This window comes from Microcaecilia unicolor, chromosome 5 (assembly GCF_901765095.1).
Source record: "Microcaecilia unicolor chromosome 5, aMicUni1.1, whole genome shotgun sequence".
Taxonomy (NCBI): Eukaryota; Metazoa; Chordata; class Amphibia; order Gymnophiona; family Siphonopidae; genus Microcaecilia; species Microcaecilia unicolor.
The window spans coordinates 231,900,660-231,918,253 of NC_044035.1; the positions used below are offsets into that span (position 1 = coordinate 231,900,660).

The following is a 17,594-nucleotide window of genomic DNA, read 5'->3' on the forward strand; positions in this document are numbered from 1 at the left end:
GGGATGAAATTTTGTATAAGGAGCATGGGCTACCAAGGCTTGAAGCTCACTGACTCTGCGAGCTGAGGTAACTGCCACCAAGAAAATGACCTTCCAGGTCAAGTACTTCAGATGGCAGGAATCCAGTGGCTCAAAAGGAGGTTTCATCAGCTGGGTGAGAACGACATTGAGATCCCATGACACTGTAGGAGGTTTGATGGGGGGTTTTGACAAAAGCAAACCACTAAAGGCTGTCCCGAGATTGGCCTACCTTCCACACGGTAATGGTATGCACTAACCGCACTAAGATGAACTCTTACAGTTGGTCTTTAGACCAGACTCGGACAAGTGTAGAAGGTATTCAAGCAAGGTCTGTGTAGGACAGGAGCGAGGATCTAGGGCCTTGCTGTCACACTAGATGGCAAACCTCCGCCAGAGAAAAAAAGTAACTCTTAGTGGAATCTTTCCTGGAAGCAAGCAAGACACGGGAGACACCCTCAGAGAGACCCAAGGAGGCAAAATCTACGCCCTCAACATCCAGGCCGTGAGAGCCATGGACCGGAGGTTGGGATGCATTAGTGCCCCCTCGTTCTGAGTAATGAGGGTCGGAAAACACTCCAATCTCCACGGTTCTTCGGAGGACAACTCCAGAAGAAGAGGGAACCATATCTGACGCGGCCAAAAGGGACCGATCAGAATCATGGTGCCTCGATCTTGCTTGAGTTTCAGCAAAGTCTTCCCCACCAAAGGTATGGGAGGATACGCATACAGGAGGCCCTTCCCCCAATCCAGGAGAAAGGCATCCGACGCTAGCCTGCCGTGGGCCTGAAGTCTGGAACAGAACTGAGGGACCTTGTGGTTGATTCGAGTGGCAAAGAGATTCACCGAGGGGGTGCCCCACACTTGAAAGATCTCGCGTACCATTCTGGAACTGAGCGACCACTCGTGAGGTTGCATGATCCTACTCAACCTGTTGGCCAGACTGCTCACGCCTGCCAGATACGTGGCTTGGAGAAATATGCCGTTCCGGCGAGCCCAAAGCCACATTGTGACGGCCTCCTGACAGAGGGCGAAATCCGGTGCCCCCCTGCTTGTTGATGTAATACATGGCAACCTGATTGTCTGTCTGAATTTGGATAATTTGATGGGACAGCCTATCCCTGAAAGCCATTAGAGCGTTCCAGACCGCTTGCAACTCAAGGAGGTTGATCTGCAACCCTTTTTCCTGAAGGGACCAACTCCACACCCCAGGAGAGACGCATCAGTCATCAGCACTTTTTGCGGCTGAGGAATTTGGAAAGGATGTCCCAGAGTCAAATTGGACCAAATTGTCCACCAATGCAGGGATTGGAGAAAACTCGTGGACAGCAGGACTACGTCCGCTAGGTGCCCAGCGGCTTGGTACCACTGAGAAGCTAGGTTCCATTGAGCTGATCTCATGTGAAGGCGGGCCATGGGAGTCACATGCACTGTGGAGGCCATGTGGCTGAGCAATCTCAACATCTGCCGAGCTGTGATCTACTGAGACGCCCGAACCCAGGAGACGAGAGACAGAAGACTGTCGGCTCTTGCCTCTGGAAGGTAGGCACGAGCCGTCTGAGAGTCCAGCAGAGCTCCTATGAATTCTAGTTTAAGGTGGGACTTTGGATAATTTATCACAAACCCTAGTAGCTCCAGGAGTCGAATAGTCATCTGCATGGACTGTAGAGCTCCTGCCTCGGAGGTGTTCTTCACCAGCCAATCATCGAGATAAGGGAACATGTGCACTCCCAGTCTGCGTAGAGACGCCGCTACGACAGCCAGGCACTTTGTGAACACCTTGGGCGCAGAGGCAAGACCAAATGGTTGCACACAGTACTGAAAATGCTATGTTCCCAGACGGAATTGAAGATACTGTCTGTGAGCTGGCAGTATCGGGATATGAGTGTAAGCATCCTTTAAGTCCAGAGAGCATAGCCAATCGTTTGCCTGAATCATGGGAAGAAGGGTGCCCAGAGAAAGCATCCTGAACTTTTCTCGGACTAGATATTTGTTCAGGGCCCTTAGGTCTAGGATGGAACGCATCCCCCCTGCTTTGTTTTCCACAAGGAAGTACCTGGAATAGAATCCCAACCCTTCCTGCCCCAGTGGCACAGGCTCGACCGCATTGGCGCTGAGAAGGGCAGAGAGTTCCTCTGCAAGTACCTGCTTGTGGCGGAAGCTGAAGGACTGCGCTCCTGGTGGGCAATTTGGAGGTTTGGAAATCAAATTGAGGGATTATCCTAGCCGGACTATTTGGAGAACCCACTGGTCGGAGGTTATGAGAGGCCACCTTTGGTGAAAAATTTTTAACCTCCCCCGACCGGCAGATCGTCCGGCACCGACACTTTGATGTTGGCTATGCTCTGCTGGAGCCAGTCAAAAGCTTGTCCCTTGCTTTTGCTGGGGAGCTGCTGGGGGCCTGTTGAGGCGCACGCTTTTGACGGGAACGAGCGCGCTGGGGTTTAGCCTAGGCAGCAGGCTGGCGAGAGGGAGGATTGTACCTATGCTTATTAGAATAGGGAACAGTCCTCCTTCCCCCATAAAAACGTCTACCTGAAGAGGTAGATGCTGAAGGCGTCTGGTGGGAGAATAGGGAACAGTCCTCCTTCCCCCATAAAAACGTCTACCTGAAGAGGTAGATGCTGAAGGCGTCTGGTGGGAGAATTTGTCGAAAGCGGTGTCCCGCTGGTGGAGTTCTACCACCTGCTCGACCTTTTCAACAAAATTATTATCCCCCCGGCAATCCGCTGCTGGATCCTGTTCTTCAGGTCAGAGGCAGGCAGCCACGAGAGTCTGCGCACAACCACACCTTGAGCAGCGGCCCTGGACGCGACATCAAAAGTATCGTACACACCCCTGGCCAGGAATTTGCGACACGCCTTCAGCTGCCTGACCACCTGCTGAAAAGGCTTGACCTGCTCAGAAGGGAGCTTGTCCACCAAGTCCGCCAACTGCCGCACATTGTTCCGCATATGAATGCTCATGTAGAGCTGGTAGGATTGGATTTTGGAAATGAGCATTGCAGAATGGTAGGCCTTCCACCCAAAAGAGTCCAAGGTACTAGAGTCACGGCCCGGGGCGCCGAAGCGTACTCCCTAGAACTCTTGACCTTCTTAAGGGCCAAATCTACCACACAAGAGTCATGAGGCAACTGAGTCCGCAGTAACTCTGGGTCCCCATGGATCCGATACTGGGATTCTATCTTCTTGGGAATGTGGGAATTAGTTAGCGGCTTCGTCCAGTTCGCCAGCAATGTCTTTTTGAGGACATGATGCATGGGTACAGTGGACGATTCCTTAGGTGGCAAAGGATAGTCCAAAAGCTCAAACATTTCTGCTCTTGGCTCATCCTCCATAACCACAGGGAAGGGAATGGCCGTAGACATTTCCCGGACAAAGGCAGCGAAAGACAGACTCTCAGGAGGAAAAAGCTGCCTTTGATGAATCCAAGAACTGGTGGGATGTAGCAAAGCAATCCCTAAGTAGGGTGGGAAGTCACCGCTCTCCAAGACAGAACCGCCCCCGCAAAGGCATCTGACTAGTGAAAGCACATCCGTTCCACCCAAGAAGTAGATAGCAAACTCGTGAAATGAGCCTGGAATGCCACCGGCAGGATGCAACCTTTCCAAAAAAATCCACAAATTATCTGCAATCCAAGAAAAAAATCATATCAGACCAGAGGCTGCCGTCCTACAGGAAGAACCAGGGACAAAGAGAAGATCTGAATGCTGAAAAACATGCAACATCTGCAAATACCGGAGAACCCTCTGAATATCCAGAAGACGAAGCGCCGTGTACTCCACGTGAAAATCCCCCTCCCGAAAGGGAAGAAAGAGCCTGAAAAAGAAAAGCCAAACCACAGCCGGAAAAGAAAGAAGGAACCAAAAGCAAGGTCACTCCAGACTCAGCAAATTGCAGAAAAAAACAGCTCAGAATGGCTGCACTAAAAATTCAGACACTCTGCGTGCCAAAGAATTGGCGACCAAAAACACTGCTTGCAAGTTCCTAAGCAAAGCATTCTGCAAAGGAACAAAAGGAGTCCAAAGCAATGCTCGGTAGACAAGGAACCCCAAGCTAGACTCAGTGAATATGAACAAGGTTTCAGGGAGAAGAAGGTCACAGCAGCGGAGGAGCAAAGCACTCTGCAAGAAATGCACCACCAGGCCATTCTAAAACCCATCCTGCAAAAAGAACTCAAATTGCTGAGGAACAGACGCCCACAATGAAGACCATGGGCCGCAACCAGCCTAAAAAAAATCCTCAACACCTAAGAATACGCAGTTGCAGTGGACCGTGGCCCACATACAAGATCGCAACAGAACAATAACCATAGCGTCCAAAGAACTCTGTTCCTCAGAGTCAACCTCTCAAAACCAAAGTGAGAGGGATCATCCACTCAGGAGCAGACCCAGAACGAAGAGCCCGGAGTCAAGCGGATCCAAAATGAAGGCATCACTAGGCGCCTCACTATATCCACATACCAAGGGCACCGTGGTTAATCCAGAGCTACCAGAATGACTCGACCCCGGTGGAGAGTGATCTGAAAAAGAACTCGGCCAGAGAGAGGCCACGGAGGAAACACTATCGAAGAACATCCTCCGGCCAAGGATGCAATAGAACAACCAGCCCTGCCAAATCACCCTCTCTCCGATGACAGAAGAAAGAAGGCACCTGGGCGTCCAGCCGGGACGCCATCAGATCTACCTATGGAGCTCTCTACCTGAGGCCATGTTGGAGAAGCACTGGTGCGGAATAACCATTCTGCCGAGACCAGAAGATGGCAGAAAAGAGAACTCACCATAGGAAAAGCCCGCAAAGTGGGCTGCGTAGAAACAGAACAAGAGGTCCTCTGCCCATTCCATGGGAGCAACACACCCTGATGGCCACAGTTTGACTCCGTCTCACTCTGTTGAAGAAGCAGCCACCTCATCTTCTCCAACGGCAGAAGCACCACCTAGCCCCCAACGTGTCCTGAAGTGCTAGAAGACGAACAGCACCAAAAGCAGGTCCAGGCGGGGGAGATGGCACAAGCACCACCTGGCCTGCAATGTATTCTGAAAGGCTAGAAGACAAACAGCACCAAAAGCAGATCCACGCGGGAGATCGGCTACATCGTCCCCTGTGCCATCCACCACCCTGGGGATGGAAAGAGGCGGCAAAGGGCTTTCCAGTCCGAGAGACTCACATCCATGACCACCACCATCCATTGCGGAGGCGCCAAGGCATCCCTTCCACAGGGAGGAATTGCGAAACCACCACTTCATGCGCCGGCGTACCGAGAACAGCCACGGAAGACATTGCTGACACCCCTGGAACACAGGAGATCACTTGTCGAGAAGCAAGAGCTGTAGATGTTGTCTATGAGCACTGCCCACAGCACTATCTCCAAAGTGTCCGCCACAGAGCCCAAGACATGAATGCATAGCCAAGCCCGAGGACTCAGCGCTCTGAGCAGACTGCGCACCCAAGTTTGAACCTAGATCCTCCAGTCCTCAGTCAAGAAAAAAAAATCGTACCAGAGCTGTCTGGAATGGGACGAGGTGGCTCATTTGAAGGGTAACTACCCAGCTCAAGGATTCCAAGAAAACCCGGTCTGGTGACTTTTTCTGATCATGCTGGCCCAGTATCCGATTCTGGTGCTATCTGTCCTCTTAACTCCGTTTCCAGGGCTTCCTTTCCATTTATTTCTTTCCTTTCCTTCTTTCTTCTTCATTTCTGGTCCTCAGCTTCTGCCTATTTTCATCATCCATGTGCACTTTTTCTCCTCTCTTCCTTTTCCCTCATCTCATCTCCTTCCTCACTCTTCCCTCTCCTCCATCCATGTACAGCATTTCTTCTCTCTCCCCTCCTCTCCCCTGCCCTCCATCCACCCATGTCCAGCGACCCTTCTCTCCCCCTGCCCTCCATCCACCCATGTCCAGTGACCCTCCTCTCCCCTGCCCTCCATGCACCCATACCCAGCAGCAATCAGATCCAAACAAAATAGTGAATAGTTTTCGTAACTGGCAATTAGAACTGTGCAGTAAATTATTTTTCAAGTCCAGCATAAGGTATTTTTTTTTAAATACATGATATAAAAGCTGTTGAGACATGAAATTAACAAGCTTTTTTCTGTGTTTTTCATTTTAATTCTGATGGAGCCAGAAAAGCTATACTTGCCCTACCACCTCCACACACCTGTTTAAAGACATGTCCAGGCTCTTCCACAGCACAGTGGGATGTACACCATATTGTGCATCCATACTGCCATATGTATGACCCTCTGCTTCAAGAACTGCCAACGATGTGACAGAAAGTTTCTTTTTCTTACTTTCACAGTATTCATTTGTAAGCAGTAAAGGTGAGCTCTGATATTAGAGTGCTAATCTGTTTTACAGTAGCCACCAAGAATAGAAGCAAGAGCCTACGTACCTTAAACCAAATGTCCTGAGAAGAGAATGCAGAAAAGATTCCTGCCGAAGGATCCAGAAGCACTTGCCAGCTGATGGCAACAGGCATGCAAGTGATAGCAACAGGCTGCCAGAGCGCTGACTCTTCCCCCGCTGGCGCTGCCGGTTCGCGCTTCAAAATGGCCACCGAAGTCTCGGCGGCCATTTTTAAAGTGCGAACCGGCAGCGCCAGCGGGGGAAGAGTCAGCGCTGGAGAATTCGAAGACTCGGTAACGTGAGGGACTGGATCTGGAGGGAGGGAGGGAGGGAGGAGAGCCGGCTCGCAAGTCGGTTTAAAAGTTAACAACTGGCTCTTGCGAGCCGGCTCCAGCACACAACTGGAACAAGCCAGAAAACTCCAAAGGCTGAACTAAAAAGGAACTGTTAGCTCCCCTACCAGACTTCTACAACATATAGGCATACAGAGCAGCAGAATGAACTTGGGGGGGGGGGGGGGGGGAGGAGGTGGTCAGAAATCCCCTGCCCCCAAGAAGCCCCCAGTGGCTGACGTGCATCCCGAAATTAACAAGGCGCATCGCAGAACCATCAGATTCTTTCTGGAAAACTCAGCCATCTAGAACTCATCTGCCCGAGGACATAAAAACTCCCCCAATCAAGAAAAGGGCTACAGAGGCCAACAGCTCTCTTAAGAAGAAAGGTTCAAATTAAGGGTCCCAGAGCAGAGGAGATCCTGCTCAGAAGATATAGAAACAGCTTAAAGTAATTCTGTTCTTTCCTTGGATCCCCTTGCAGAGTGGGGGCAGTTTGAGAAGAATTTGTGCCACTGCCCCAGCTACATGCAAACAGTTTCTGACTCAACAGTGATTTTGGTAAAGGCAACCAAAGGCTGGAGAAAATAAAGGGGAATCCCCTGGACCAGCAGTCTCTAATGGAGCACAAGGTCCTTTAGGAGAAGCCACCCCTCCCCCACAGCCCACATCAAGGCCGCACAGTAGGAAAGGATCAGAGCTGATATCAGGAGAAAAGAGGACCACACCAGCAAAAAGGTGCGTGTTCCCATCATTTTAGCACAGGAAAAGGCTGCTCAGGGAAGGGGAATTTCAGCACTTCCCTCCCCAGCGTTCAAACACACCAACACACAGAATCCTGCTGCGCAGCATCTGCTACCACAGCGGGAACAGCTTTCAAACGCCAGCGTCGCCCATATTAAAGCACGGTACATAAGTACATAAGTACATAAGTAGTGCCATACTGGGAAAGACCAAAGGTCCATCTAGCCCAGCATCCTGTCACCGACAGTGGCCAATCCAGGTCAAGGGCACCTGGCACGCTCCCCAAACGTAAAAACATTCCAGACAAGTTATACCTAAAAATGCGGAATTTTTCCAAGTCCATTTAATAGCGGTCTATGGACTTGTCCTTTAGGAATCTATCTAACCCCTTTTTAAACTCCGTCAAGCTAACCGCCCGTACCACGTTCTCCGGCAACGAATTCCAGAGTCTAATTACACGTTGGGTGAAGAAAAATTTTCTCAGATTCGTTTTAAATTTACCACACTGTAGCTTCAACTCATGCCCTCTAGTCCTAGTATTTTTGGATAGCGTGAACAGTCGCTTCACATCCACCCGATCCATTCCACTCATTATTTTATACACTTCTATCATATCTCCCCTCAGCCGTCTCTTCTCCAAGCTGAAAAGCCCTAGCCTTCTCAGCCTCTCTTCATAGGAAAGTCGTCCCATCCCCACTATCATTTTCGTCGCCCTTCGCTGTACCTTTTACAATTCTACTATATCTTTTTTGAGATACCCCCGTGACGAAAGAGAAATGTCTCCGGAGAAGAAGAGTCCCACAGACGCAGTAGCCTGCTGCCTAACCAGCACACAGACTGAAAGCACAGCACTAAGACAGCGAAACCCTGTACTGCCTGGTCCTGTCAGAAATCTTGTTTCTTCTGTTTTAACACCAAATGAAGGCAAAGCAGCTCTCTTGGTTTTTGGGGTTTTTTTTTTTTTTTACTGGTGAGGAAGGCTAGAGCTCTAAAGACCGGGAGGCAAGGGGGGAAAGGGTGAAGCAGGGACCCAGAAGACTGAGTATGCCCCCAAAGTCGGCACCACCAGCCAGACACCTCTAAACTCAACTGACCCACAGGACCCAGGCGTAACCCCAACAGACAAATCCAGGAGCTGCTGCAGTGCCGTCCACCACCTGCTGGAGATAGAGATGTACTGAGGTGAAGGAGGAGCTGGCCATCTGGTATCACTGCCTTCAGCTTTGTAATCTCTATCTCCACCTGCTGGTAGATTGACACAACTCACCGGTTCTTGGATTCATCTGCTGCACGCGCTAAGGAATATTTGTTTTGCTTTTTAATGTTTATTCTTCAAAATATATAATGTTTAATGTACTCGCTCTTCACGAGTCAGAATTAGTGGGTACGGTGTGTGTGTGGGGGTGGATATCATGTCAAAATGTAGAGCTGCTGGTTTGTGTTTCTCTAATGTTCTGAATGTTTTAATAAAGATGATTATAAAAAAAATGTACTCTTTCATTACAAGCTATTCTTAGATGTTAAACTTTAAAACTGCATTAAAAAAAAACCCTGGTTGTCTAGTGCCCCCCCCCCTGCACCTAAAGGTAGAAGTAATGTCTGCTTATTCCTGCTTCTGCCGCTGTATCTTCAAAATGGCAACACTCTGACCCACATAGTGCATCCTGGGAGAAATTCCCTTATATAGGAGGCATTTTGAAGATGACGGCACCAGAGGCAAAAGCGATTGAACATCACCCGTACCTTCAGATCTGGGGGGGGGGGGGGGGGGGGGGCAGGTTCTTTTACAGTTGGGGTGGGAGGGGCAAAGTGCCCACTAGACCCTCAGGGATTTTTGTGCTTATGTTGGAAGTTATCAGGGGGCTCAATAGACCACCTGGTATTTTATGTTTTAAGTTGAGGGATGGGAGGGGGTCAGGTCATAAAGAGCCAGAGGGAGAGGGTGACTTGTCTTCTAGACCAAAGGCCAGTGCAGAAAGATATAGTGCCAGGTACAGGATAGTTAATGACATGTGGAAACCATTACCACATTTTTAATGCAGTCTGTGGTAAGGGTTTCCACACAAGTTAACACCCATGCTGCAACTATTTCTGCATTGCTATCTCATGGTAAAAAAAAACTGTTAAAGCCACAGTAACCACATGGGAAGTTTTCTGCATTGGTCCCTCAGAGTGAATCCAGTATTGTCTGTTTCTTTCAAGGATTGCCTGACACCTTGCCATAATTATAAGGTTTATGTATATACTGAAGTCTTCTCCAGGACTCAGGAAAGGTCGTCGTCGTCCCCCCATTTACATGCCAGAACTTTTGAAAAAATGATCTTTCCCAAAAAACTTGATTAAATATTTATTGGAACATTTCAAGGAAAAGGTATGTCTAGGGAATAAGGCAAAAAATTAAAGAAAAGAACACTGTTCTGTTACCCAAATTTAAGATATGCCCCATCTAGCATCAATGATCAAAGCTCAAAGGAAAGGAGAATGCTGCTTTGGTTACTAAGCTGCTGTTCCTGACTTTGAATTAGTGTTTTTCATTGTGAGACTGCAAGATAGCAGTCCTCTCTCAAAGTTTAATGAAACATTTCCTAGGAAACTGGTTCTGTGATACTTCACAGCTTGAAAACAAGTATAAAGGCACAAAGATCTTTACTGTTCAGAAGAAAATAGTCACTTCTGAGTCTTAACATAAAAATAAAAAAAAAATCAGCTATTGATTTTATAGACTATAATATAAAAGCAACATCAAAAAAACATGAATATGTAACCAGGAGTTCTGACAGTTTAAGCATATTCAAAGCATAATGGGCTTATGTGCTAAGTAATCATCTAATAATTTCCATTTACGTAGATGAGATGGTACACCCAAGGAATGAAAAACTATGGATTGTTCGTATTTCTTGAACAATGAGGTCCAGTTCCACCTCATTAGTTTTGCTGTTTCATTAGGCATATATTTTGTTTTTTTGGTTGATTTTTTTTTTTTTTTTTTTTTAATGGGGATCACTCTCCATCCTTGTTTTTGTTGTTGAACACAGTGTGGGTACTGCCAAAACGCTGTATTTGAAAAGACTGTCACAATGACATCACAAATTGCTCAACCTGTGTGGATACATTATATAGGCACTGTATGAGCACAAGCTTTTCTCCTTTGAAGCACTGTGACCCCTGATGAAGGCATTTTTTTTTTTTTACCATTGAAACAATGGCCCGTGTCAGGTCTTTAGTTTGGTGACTAATAAGGAATCTCCTTTGCCTGAGAGCTTTGACAAATTTTTCAGCCACAGTGAAGCCCTCGTCTGGCACAGCACTGCCTGCTCCTCAGTACCAGCTGCAGTGGAAACCATATTTCCTACGGCCAAAACAGAAGCTTACTGGAAACATACTCTAGCTGAAGTCGCATTCCCCTTCACAGGGTATCACTGCTGGCAATGCTCTGGAGCGTCCTCGTGAGGCTAGAATTCATGAAGCAAACTCCTTCTGTTCCATCAGAGTAAAAGGTCTTTAGACTAACCCCTCTCTGGCTAGGACTCAACCATGGGACTACAGGCCATAAACTGAATCAGGCCCAGCAAAAAAAGAAAACATCCTACTGCGCTTATCTGTCTGCAGCACCCAATGGAGGCAGAGAAATATTGCCACGTTCCAAGGCTGCACCACTCCTCATGCCAGTGATGACACCACAGATGTGTCAGTATTCTCTGCCTTCATCTGCTGGTTGGGAAGCATAGCCTACTCATCTGGACTAGTCTAAGGTGGTTAAGGAATGTGTGTTAAATGCATAGTTAGTAAACAGACTCCCATATACCAGTGATTCTCAAACTGGGGTTCCTCAAACTAAATTAAGAATTCCCCAGTGTATGAAATAAATATATTTTAGGAGATCTGCCACAGTAAGAAGTTTGGGCATCACTGCCATAGACAATAATGGGGCTTATGTTATTTAATGTACATTGAATTTGATTCATGTGCATTAACACTAACACAGGTTAGTAAAGAAAGGCTTTAAATTAAAATAGAGATCTTATACTTACCCATTTCATAACTGGAGCCCAGAAAAACACAGTCTTAGGACCTAAAAATGACAACAAAAAAAAGTAGTTATTCATGGACTACCATTAAGTATCCGAAGACTAAATATACACAATACAAAAAACAAACTGGTGCAGAAAATGAAAGGTCCTTAACCCAAAGGGCTTAAAACCCTGTAATATGTAGATGCAGACAATATCAAACAAGCCAGATTTTTTTTATTCTATCAGCAAAGTAATTGTAAATATATCTAATTTATTATTATTATTTTTTTTTTTTTTACATAAAATCACTTGCCTTTTGAGTTTAATGATAGTGAGAGACTCAGTCTTCTGCAGTTGTACTGCCTGTAATACTGGAAAGGCAATTGCTGTTAGAAATTCTAAAGATTCAATTTGGCCTGAACGCTTTGTAAAATCAACTTAGCAGGCACCTGATTTCTACAAGGTCTAGATGCTAAAACTGCTGACTTGGAAAGCAGCTCCCACTTTCACGTGTCATGCTGGCACTGCCGTCACTAGAGGTCTAGGACATTGACTACAAGGGAGTTTTGCCATATTAATTCTGGGATTTCTTTTTTTTAGTGTAGCCCACTACAATAACTGCCAAACACCTCCTCTTGCCAAATATGAAAACAAGAATCAAGAATATAATTTCAAAAAGTGACAACTGTTTTTTTTTTATTCATTCTCCACCACATGTGGTACCAGTTATGAATGTTATTTGAAAGAAAAGACTGCCTGAGCCTGCTCTAAGTACCAAATGTTAAACAAAAAGAAACACAATCTGAAATGGCAAACACTAACCTGAAATCAGTGATGCATCTAAACTGGAAAGAAAACCATTTAAGGGGTCTTTTACTAAGTTGTGCTAGCATTTTTAGCTGGCGTTAAATGCAGACACACCCACAGGAATATAAATGAGCATCTCAATGTTTAGCTTCAACTGATTTTTAGTGTGAGCTAAAAACTAGTGCACCTTAGTAAAAATACCCCCTTAAGTAGGAAAGAAAATAAAAACTTTGTAATCTTTCCCCATTAACCATAATTAAGAAATATCTGGTCTTCCAGAAGTTGGAAAAAGTCCAATTTTAATTGGCATTTTGATTTATTGTTACTAGTATTTATGTTCTGTTTTGTGGCATTTTAAATCTTCCCTGCAATGAGAACACAAACTAAAATAATAGTCAATATATAGCCACATTTATACATTTGTTCTTTTTTTTTGTAGCAGCAGTGAAAACTAGAGTACCTGCTAATTCTCAGCATTAGCCTACTGCAGAGTCCAATTTATAAAAGGGTTTCTGCCACTAGTTTAGTGGTTTAGTTTATGAATTAGGCCTCCTGTGTGTTAGCAAGAAGCAGTGCACTACAATCAGCAACTCTCCCCTGGAGGCAAACCTAGACCAAGTCAGGTTTTCAGGGTTACCACAATGAATATGCATGCCATAGACTTGAATGTACTGGAGACCCATTGAAAGCAAATCTCTCTCATGCATGTTCATTGTGAGTCCTGAAAAACTGACTTGCCAAGGATAGAGTGGAGCAGCACTGTTCTAGTGACTGCAACACCCTATCCTAACATTTTCCCAAACCCAGTAAGATTTGAGACAGCAAGAGCTGATGTTACATGAGATTTGTTATATATTTATATAGTATGCCTGCTGATAAGACTCATTGTGCCTGCTCAAAAACTTTGTCCTTTATTAATATCCTACAAGACCCCAGTGCCTCCTCCCAGCCTTCTATATGTCTAAACTGTGATTCTACCTTGCCCCACACTGTTCTCCCCTCTTCTTGCTCCTATTTCTGCTGTTTCCATGTGTAATTTCATGGGCCGATCATCAGAAGCAAACGCAGGTGTTAGAGGCTGTTAGCGCCCTACTAGTACCTGTGTTTGCTACTGCCCCATGATCAGAGCCCCCGAGCACGTGAAACAATGCACTTGCAGGCTCTGAATGCAGCTAGCATGCAAATGCATGCTAAACTTATTCATCCCCAATGATCAGCAACTCGCTGGCTGTGGCAAACCCTATGACAGCTCGAAGCTGGCGCTAGGGTTTGCAAACCATTGGGGAGGAATGGTGAGCCCTGTCCAGCATGCATTTGCATGCTAGCAGGCCCTCCCCCATTCCCCCCCCCCCCCATGATAGGGGGCTGGAGGTCCGGTGACCCTCTGGTCCCCCCCCCGACAGGTTCAGGGGGGCTGGAGACCCACGGGCTGGAGATCCGGTGGGTCTCCAGCCCCACCTAACCCCCCCCCCCGCACCTTCTGATTTCCCTGGGCTGCGAGTCAATCCCCCCCCCCCAACCAGGTAGTCTAGTGGCCCTTCCCCACCCCCTAACTTCAGTTGGAGGAGGGAGGTGGCCTTCCTCCTCTTCCATCAGTGATGCCTGGAAAATGGCAGCGCCCAGCCCTGCCCAGTGCATCCTGGGATGCGCTGGGTGGGGCTTCACACTTGGCTTGGGGGTAGTTGGGGGTCTGTGGTCCCATGGACCTCCACAAGCCCCTGTGTTTGACAGGTCTGGGCTTTTGATAGCCCAGACCTATCAAACAAGTGCGGGAGGATTGTGCCTGAGCGCACTTCTACCCTGTGATCAGAGAATTGCGTGCTTAAATTTGCATGCAATTATCTCTGAACATAGGTGCGGTAAAGCCCCGTGCTGTTCCAGTGCTATTTTTGGAGCGCTGTTTGGAACATCGTGGGGCTTTTGATCATCTGCCCATCAGTGATATTGTTTCAGTGTCCCCAGGTCCTTCATTCATCCACAAAGCCTCTGTAACCCAAGCCTGTCGACATATCTATCCTCTTTTCCTACTTAGGAGGTGGGCATTATGTACAATACTTCGAATCCTGCTCAGTTTGCAGAAGTGGCCAAAAAAGCAAACACTATTAGGAGTTATCACGAAAGGAACAGAAAACAGAGATTATAATGCCTCTATCGCTCCATGGTGTGCTACCATCTTGATTAGTGTACAATTCTGGTCACTGCATCTCAATAAAAGATGAGTTAGAAAAGGTACAAAGAAGAGTGACCAAAATGGTTAGGGGGACGCAATTACTCTCACATGAGGAAAGGCTAACAGGTTAGGGGAAGAGACTGCCTAGGAGGATATGACCACATCTACAAAATGCTGCAGTAGGAGTGAAATGGAATGGGTAAACATGAAATTGTTTATTCTTTCAAAAAGTAAAGATATTTTTTATTTTTTATTGGGGGGGGGGGGGGGGGGGGGGGGGATGGGACATGCCATGAAGTTACATAGTAGTTTTAAAGCAAATAGGAGAACATCATTATTTTTTCACTCTACAACTAGTTAAGCCCTGGAACTCTTTGCAGAGGATGTAGTAAAAGCAGTTAGCATAACTGGGTTAAAAAAAAAAAAAAGATTTGGATAAGTTCCTGGAGGTAAAGTACATAAAATGTTGAGGCAGATCTGGGAACACAATGCTTATCCCTGGGAGTTAGCAGCATGGAATCTTGCTACTTCTTGGGATTGTGCTAGCTACTTGTGTCCTGGCTTGGCCACTGTTGGAAGCAGGTTGGGCTACATAGACCTTTGGTCTGAGCCAGTATGGCTATTCTCGTGTTCGTATCCCAGAGATCTTAATATCCAATCCCTAAATCCCAGGATTTCACTCTATAGTTTTCAGTTTTACAGGAGGCTTCAGATCCATGAAGAAATAATGGTACTTTTTTCTAGTACAGATTCTTAAACACATGGTGGTAGTCAGTGGTGTGCTGGAGCCGGCTCGCACCGACTCGCCAGAGCCGTTTTATTTCTTAAAGAAGTTTGAGAGCCGGTTGTTAAACTTTAACAACCGGCTCCAAAAATCTGGGCTGGGGTGGCTCAGGTACCTTCCTGGCAGCGTCACCTCCAGCTGCCCTGTGGCTGGACGTCTCTCACTCCGAGTCCGACAACCCTCGTTCGCAACAAAACAAAAAAGAGCATGAAACCGTGCACGGGGTCATAGCCCTGCGTGTGCTGCCACCAGGCCGGCTCCCTTCCTCCTCCCTCTCCAAAACAGGAAGTTACATACTGAACGGAGGGAGGAGGAAGAAAGCCGGCCTGGCAGCAGCGCGTGCAGGGCTACGGCCCCGCGCACAGTTTCATACTGTTTTTTTTTTTGTTGTTTTGCCTGCCACAAGCATAAGGATTGCAGCTCAAGGTTCTTGCTTCAGGCCACCGATGTACCGGCCCGGGAGAAGAAAGGAAGCTGGCAACAGTGAATGCAGGGCTGCAGCTCAAAGAAGACATATTGTCAGAGGTTTGTCTCTTTTCCCTACCCCGCGCAGCCATCATCTCAAACAAATCAAACAGTCCTTTGAGCTGCTGCATCCATGTTGTCGTTCTTTAATGTTGGTAGTATGTTTATTTAACCTCACTTATAGGTTCAAACATGCCAGCTTTTCATAGGTAGAGTAGTAAATTGTTATAAATCGTAATTAGTGTGTCATTTGGAGGAGGGGCTGGTTATAGGGACACTCTAGCACGTGTTGTATTCATGCAGAGATTTTTCTTTTCTCCTGGAAAGAGCCACTAAAACAGATATCATCCTATTATGAGAATCAGGTGCTCAACATCCAGAGTTTCTATTTATTTACTTATTTTAAGTTATTTATGAGATTTATATTCCCACATTAAGCATGAATTAGGTTGAAACCTGGGAGCATTTAAAATTTTTTTTTCCTGTGCCTAAATCAAAAGAGAAAGATAGTCGGCATCCCTGCCAGCAAAGGTATGCCTTGCATGCTCGCATGGGGGGCACAGGGGAGAGTGAGGAGTGCGTTACCCTCCAATCCACCTCGCCCCCCCCCCCCCCACACCACTGTATGGCTGGCTATGCCGAGAGAGCCTGTGAAAAATTTTCCAGCACACCACTGGTGGTAGTGTACCATATTACTGTAATAAGACATCTAAACATTGCCTATTTTGTCAGTGTGGACAGATTATGGGAAAATTAGGTTCTTACCTTGATAATTTTCTTTCCTTTAGTCATAGCAGATGCAGCCATTACAGATGGGTTGTGTCCATCAACCAGCAGAGGGAGATAGAGAGCACACTTTTTTCAGTGCCTCATACCAGCTTGCTCCACTGCCTCTCTTCAGTATTTGAAGCTTCCAAAGCAGTATGGCAAACCGCAATGGGAATAACATGAACTTTCCTCACAGCGAACGATGGCCCTACAAACAAAGGGCATTAACTCAGAATGGAGGGAATGAAACATCCTCCCGGAGGGCTTAAACTCATCCTCCACTGAGACATAACTGGAGGGAATAAACTCATCCTCCAAAACATGAAACTGGAGGGAATTAAGTCATCCTCCTTTGATTGAACAAGAATCCTGAAGACTGTTTTCTGACTTTCTCCCAAGGACGGAATCTCCAGGAAACACAAACAGAACCTGAAATAAATTTACAGCAGATAGCAGACAGGGAGGGATCATGGCTGCATCTGCTATGACTAAAGGAAAGAAAATTATCACGGTAAGAACCTAATTTTCCCTTCCTTGTCGTCAAGCAGATGCAGCCATTACAGATGGGAAGTCAAAGCAATCCCTAGATAGGATGGGAACAAGCCACACCACGCGCCAGCACTTGTGCTCCAAAATGTGGGTCCCTCCTGGCAGCCACATCCAGCCTGTAATGTCGGGCAAAAGACAGCTTAGAAGCCCATGTTGCTGCACTATAAATTCTCTTGAAGAGAGAGTGCTCCAGTTTCAGCCCAAGAAGAGGAAATTCCTCTACTGGAATGCGCCTTAAAGGCATCAGGCGGAGGCTGGCCGGCAAGCAAATAAGCTGAAAAGATAGATTCTTTAAGCCAGCGGGCAATAGTGGCTTTAGACGCTGGAGACCCTCTGCGAGGACCTGCAAACAGCACAAAAAGATGATCAGAGGTCCTGAAAGAGTTAGTAACTCGCAGATACTGCAGCAGAGTCCTGCGCATGTCCAACAGGTGCAATTGCCCAAAAGATTCTGGAAACTCCTCCTTGACAAAGGAGGGCAAGAAAATAGGTTGGTTTAGGTGAAACGCTGAAACCACCTTAGGCAAGAAGGAAGGCACGGTCCGAACCGTGACCCCGGACTCTGTAAACTGCAGAAAAGGGTCTCTACAGGACAGCG

At 46.8% G+C, this 17,594-nt stretch overlaps 1 protein-coding gene across 1 annotated transcript in view; it reads right to left on the reverse strand.

Moving 5' to 3' along the window:
- Positions 1-17,594, reverse strand: part of MPC2 (mitochondrial pyruvate carrier 2) — a 129,018-nt gene that overhangs the window by 68,696 nt on the left and 42,728 nt on the right. Inside the window, exon 2 of the mRNA XM_030203860.1 lies at positions 11,472-11,512. Within this exon, the coding sequence (XP_030059720.1) occupies positions 11,472-11,512 (41 nt within the window). The remainder of the gene's footprint in view (positions 1-11,471; positions 11,513-17,594) is intronic.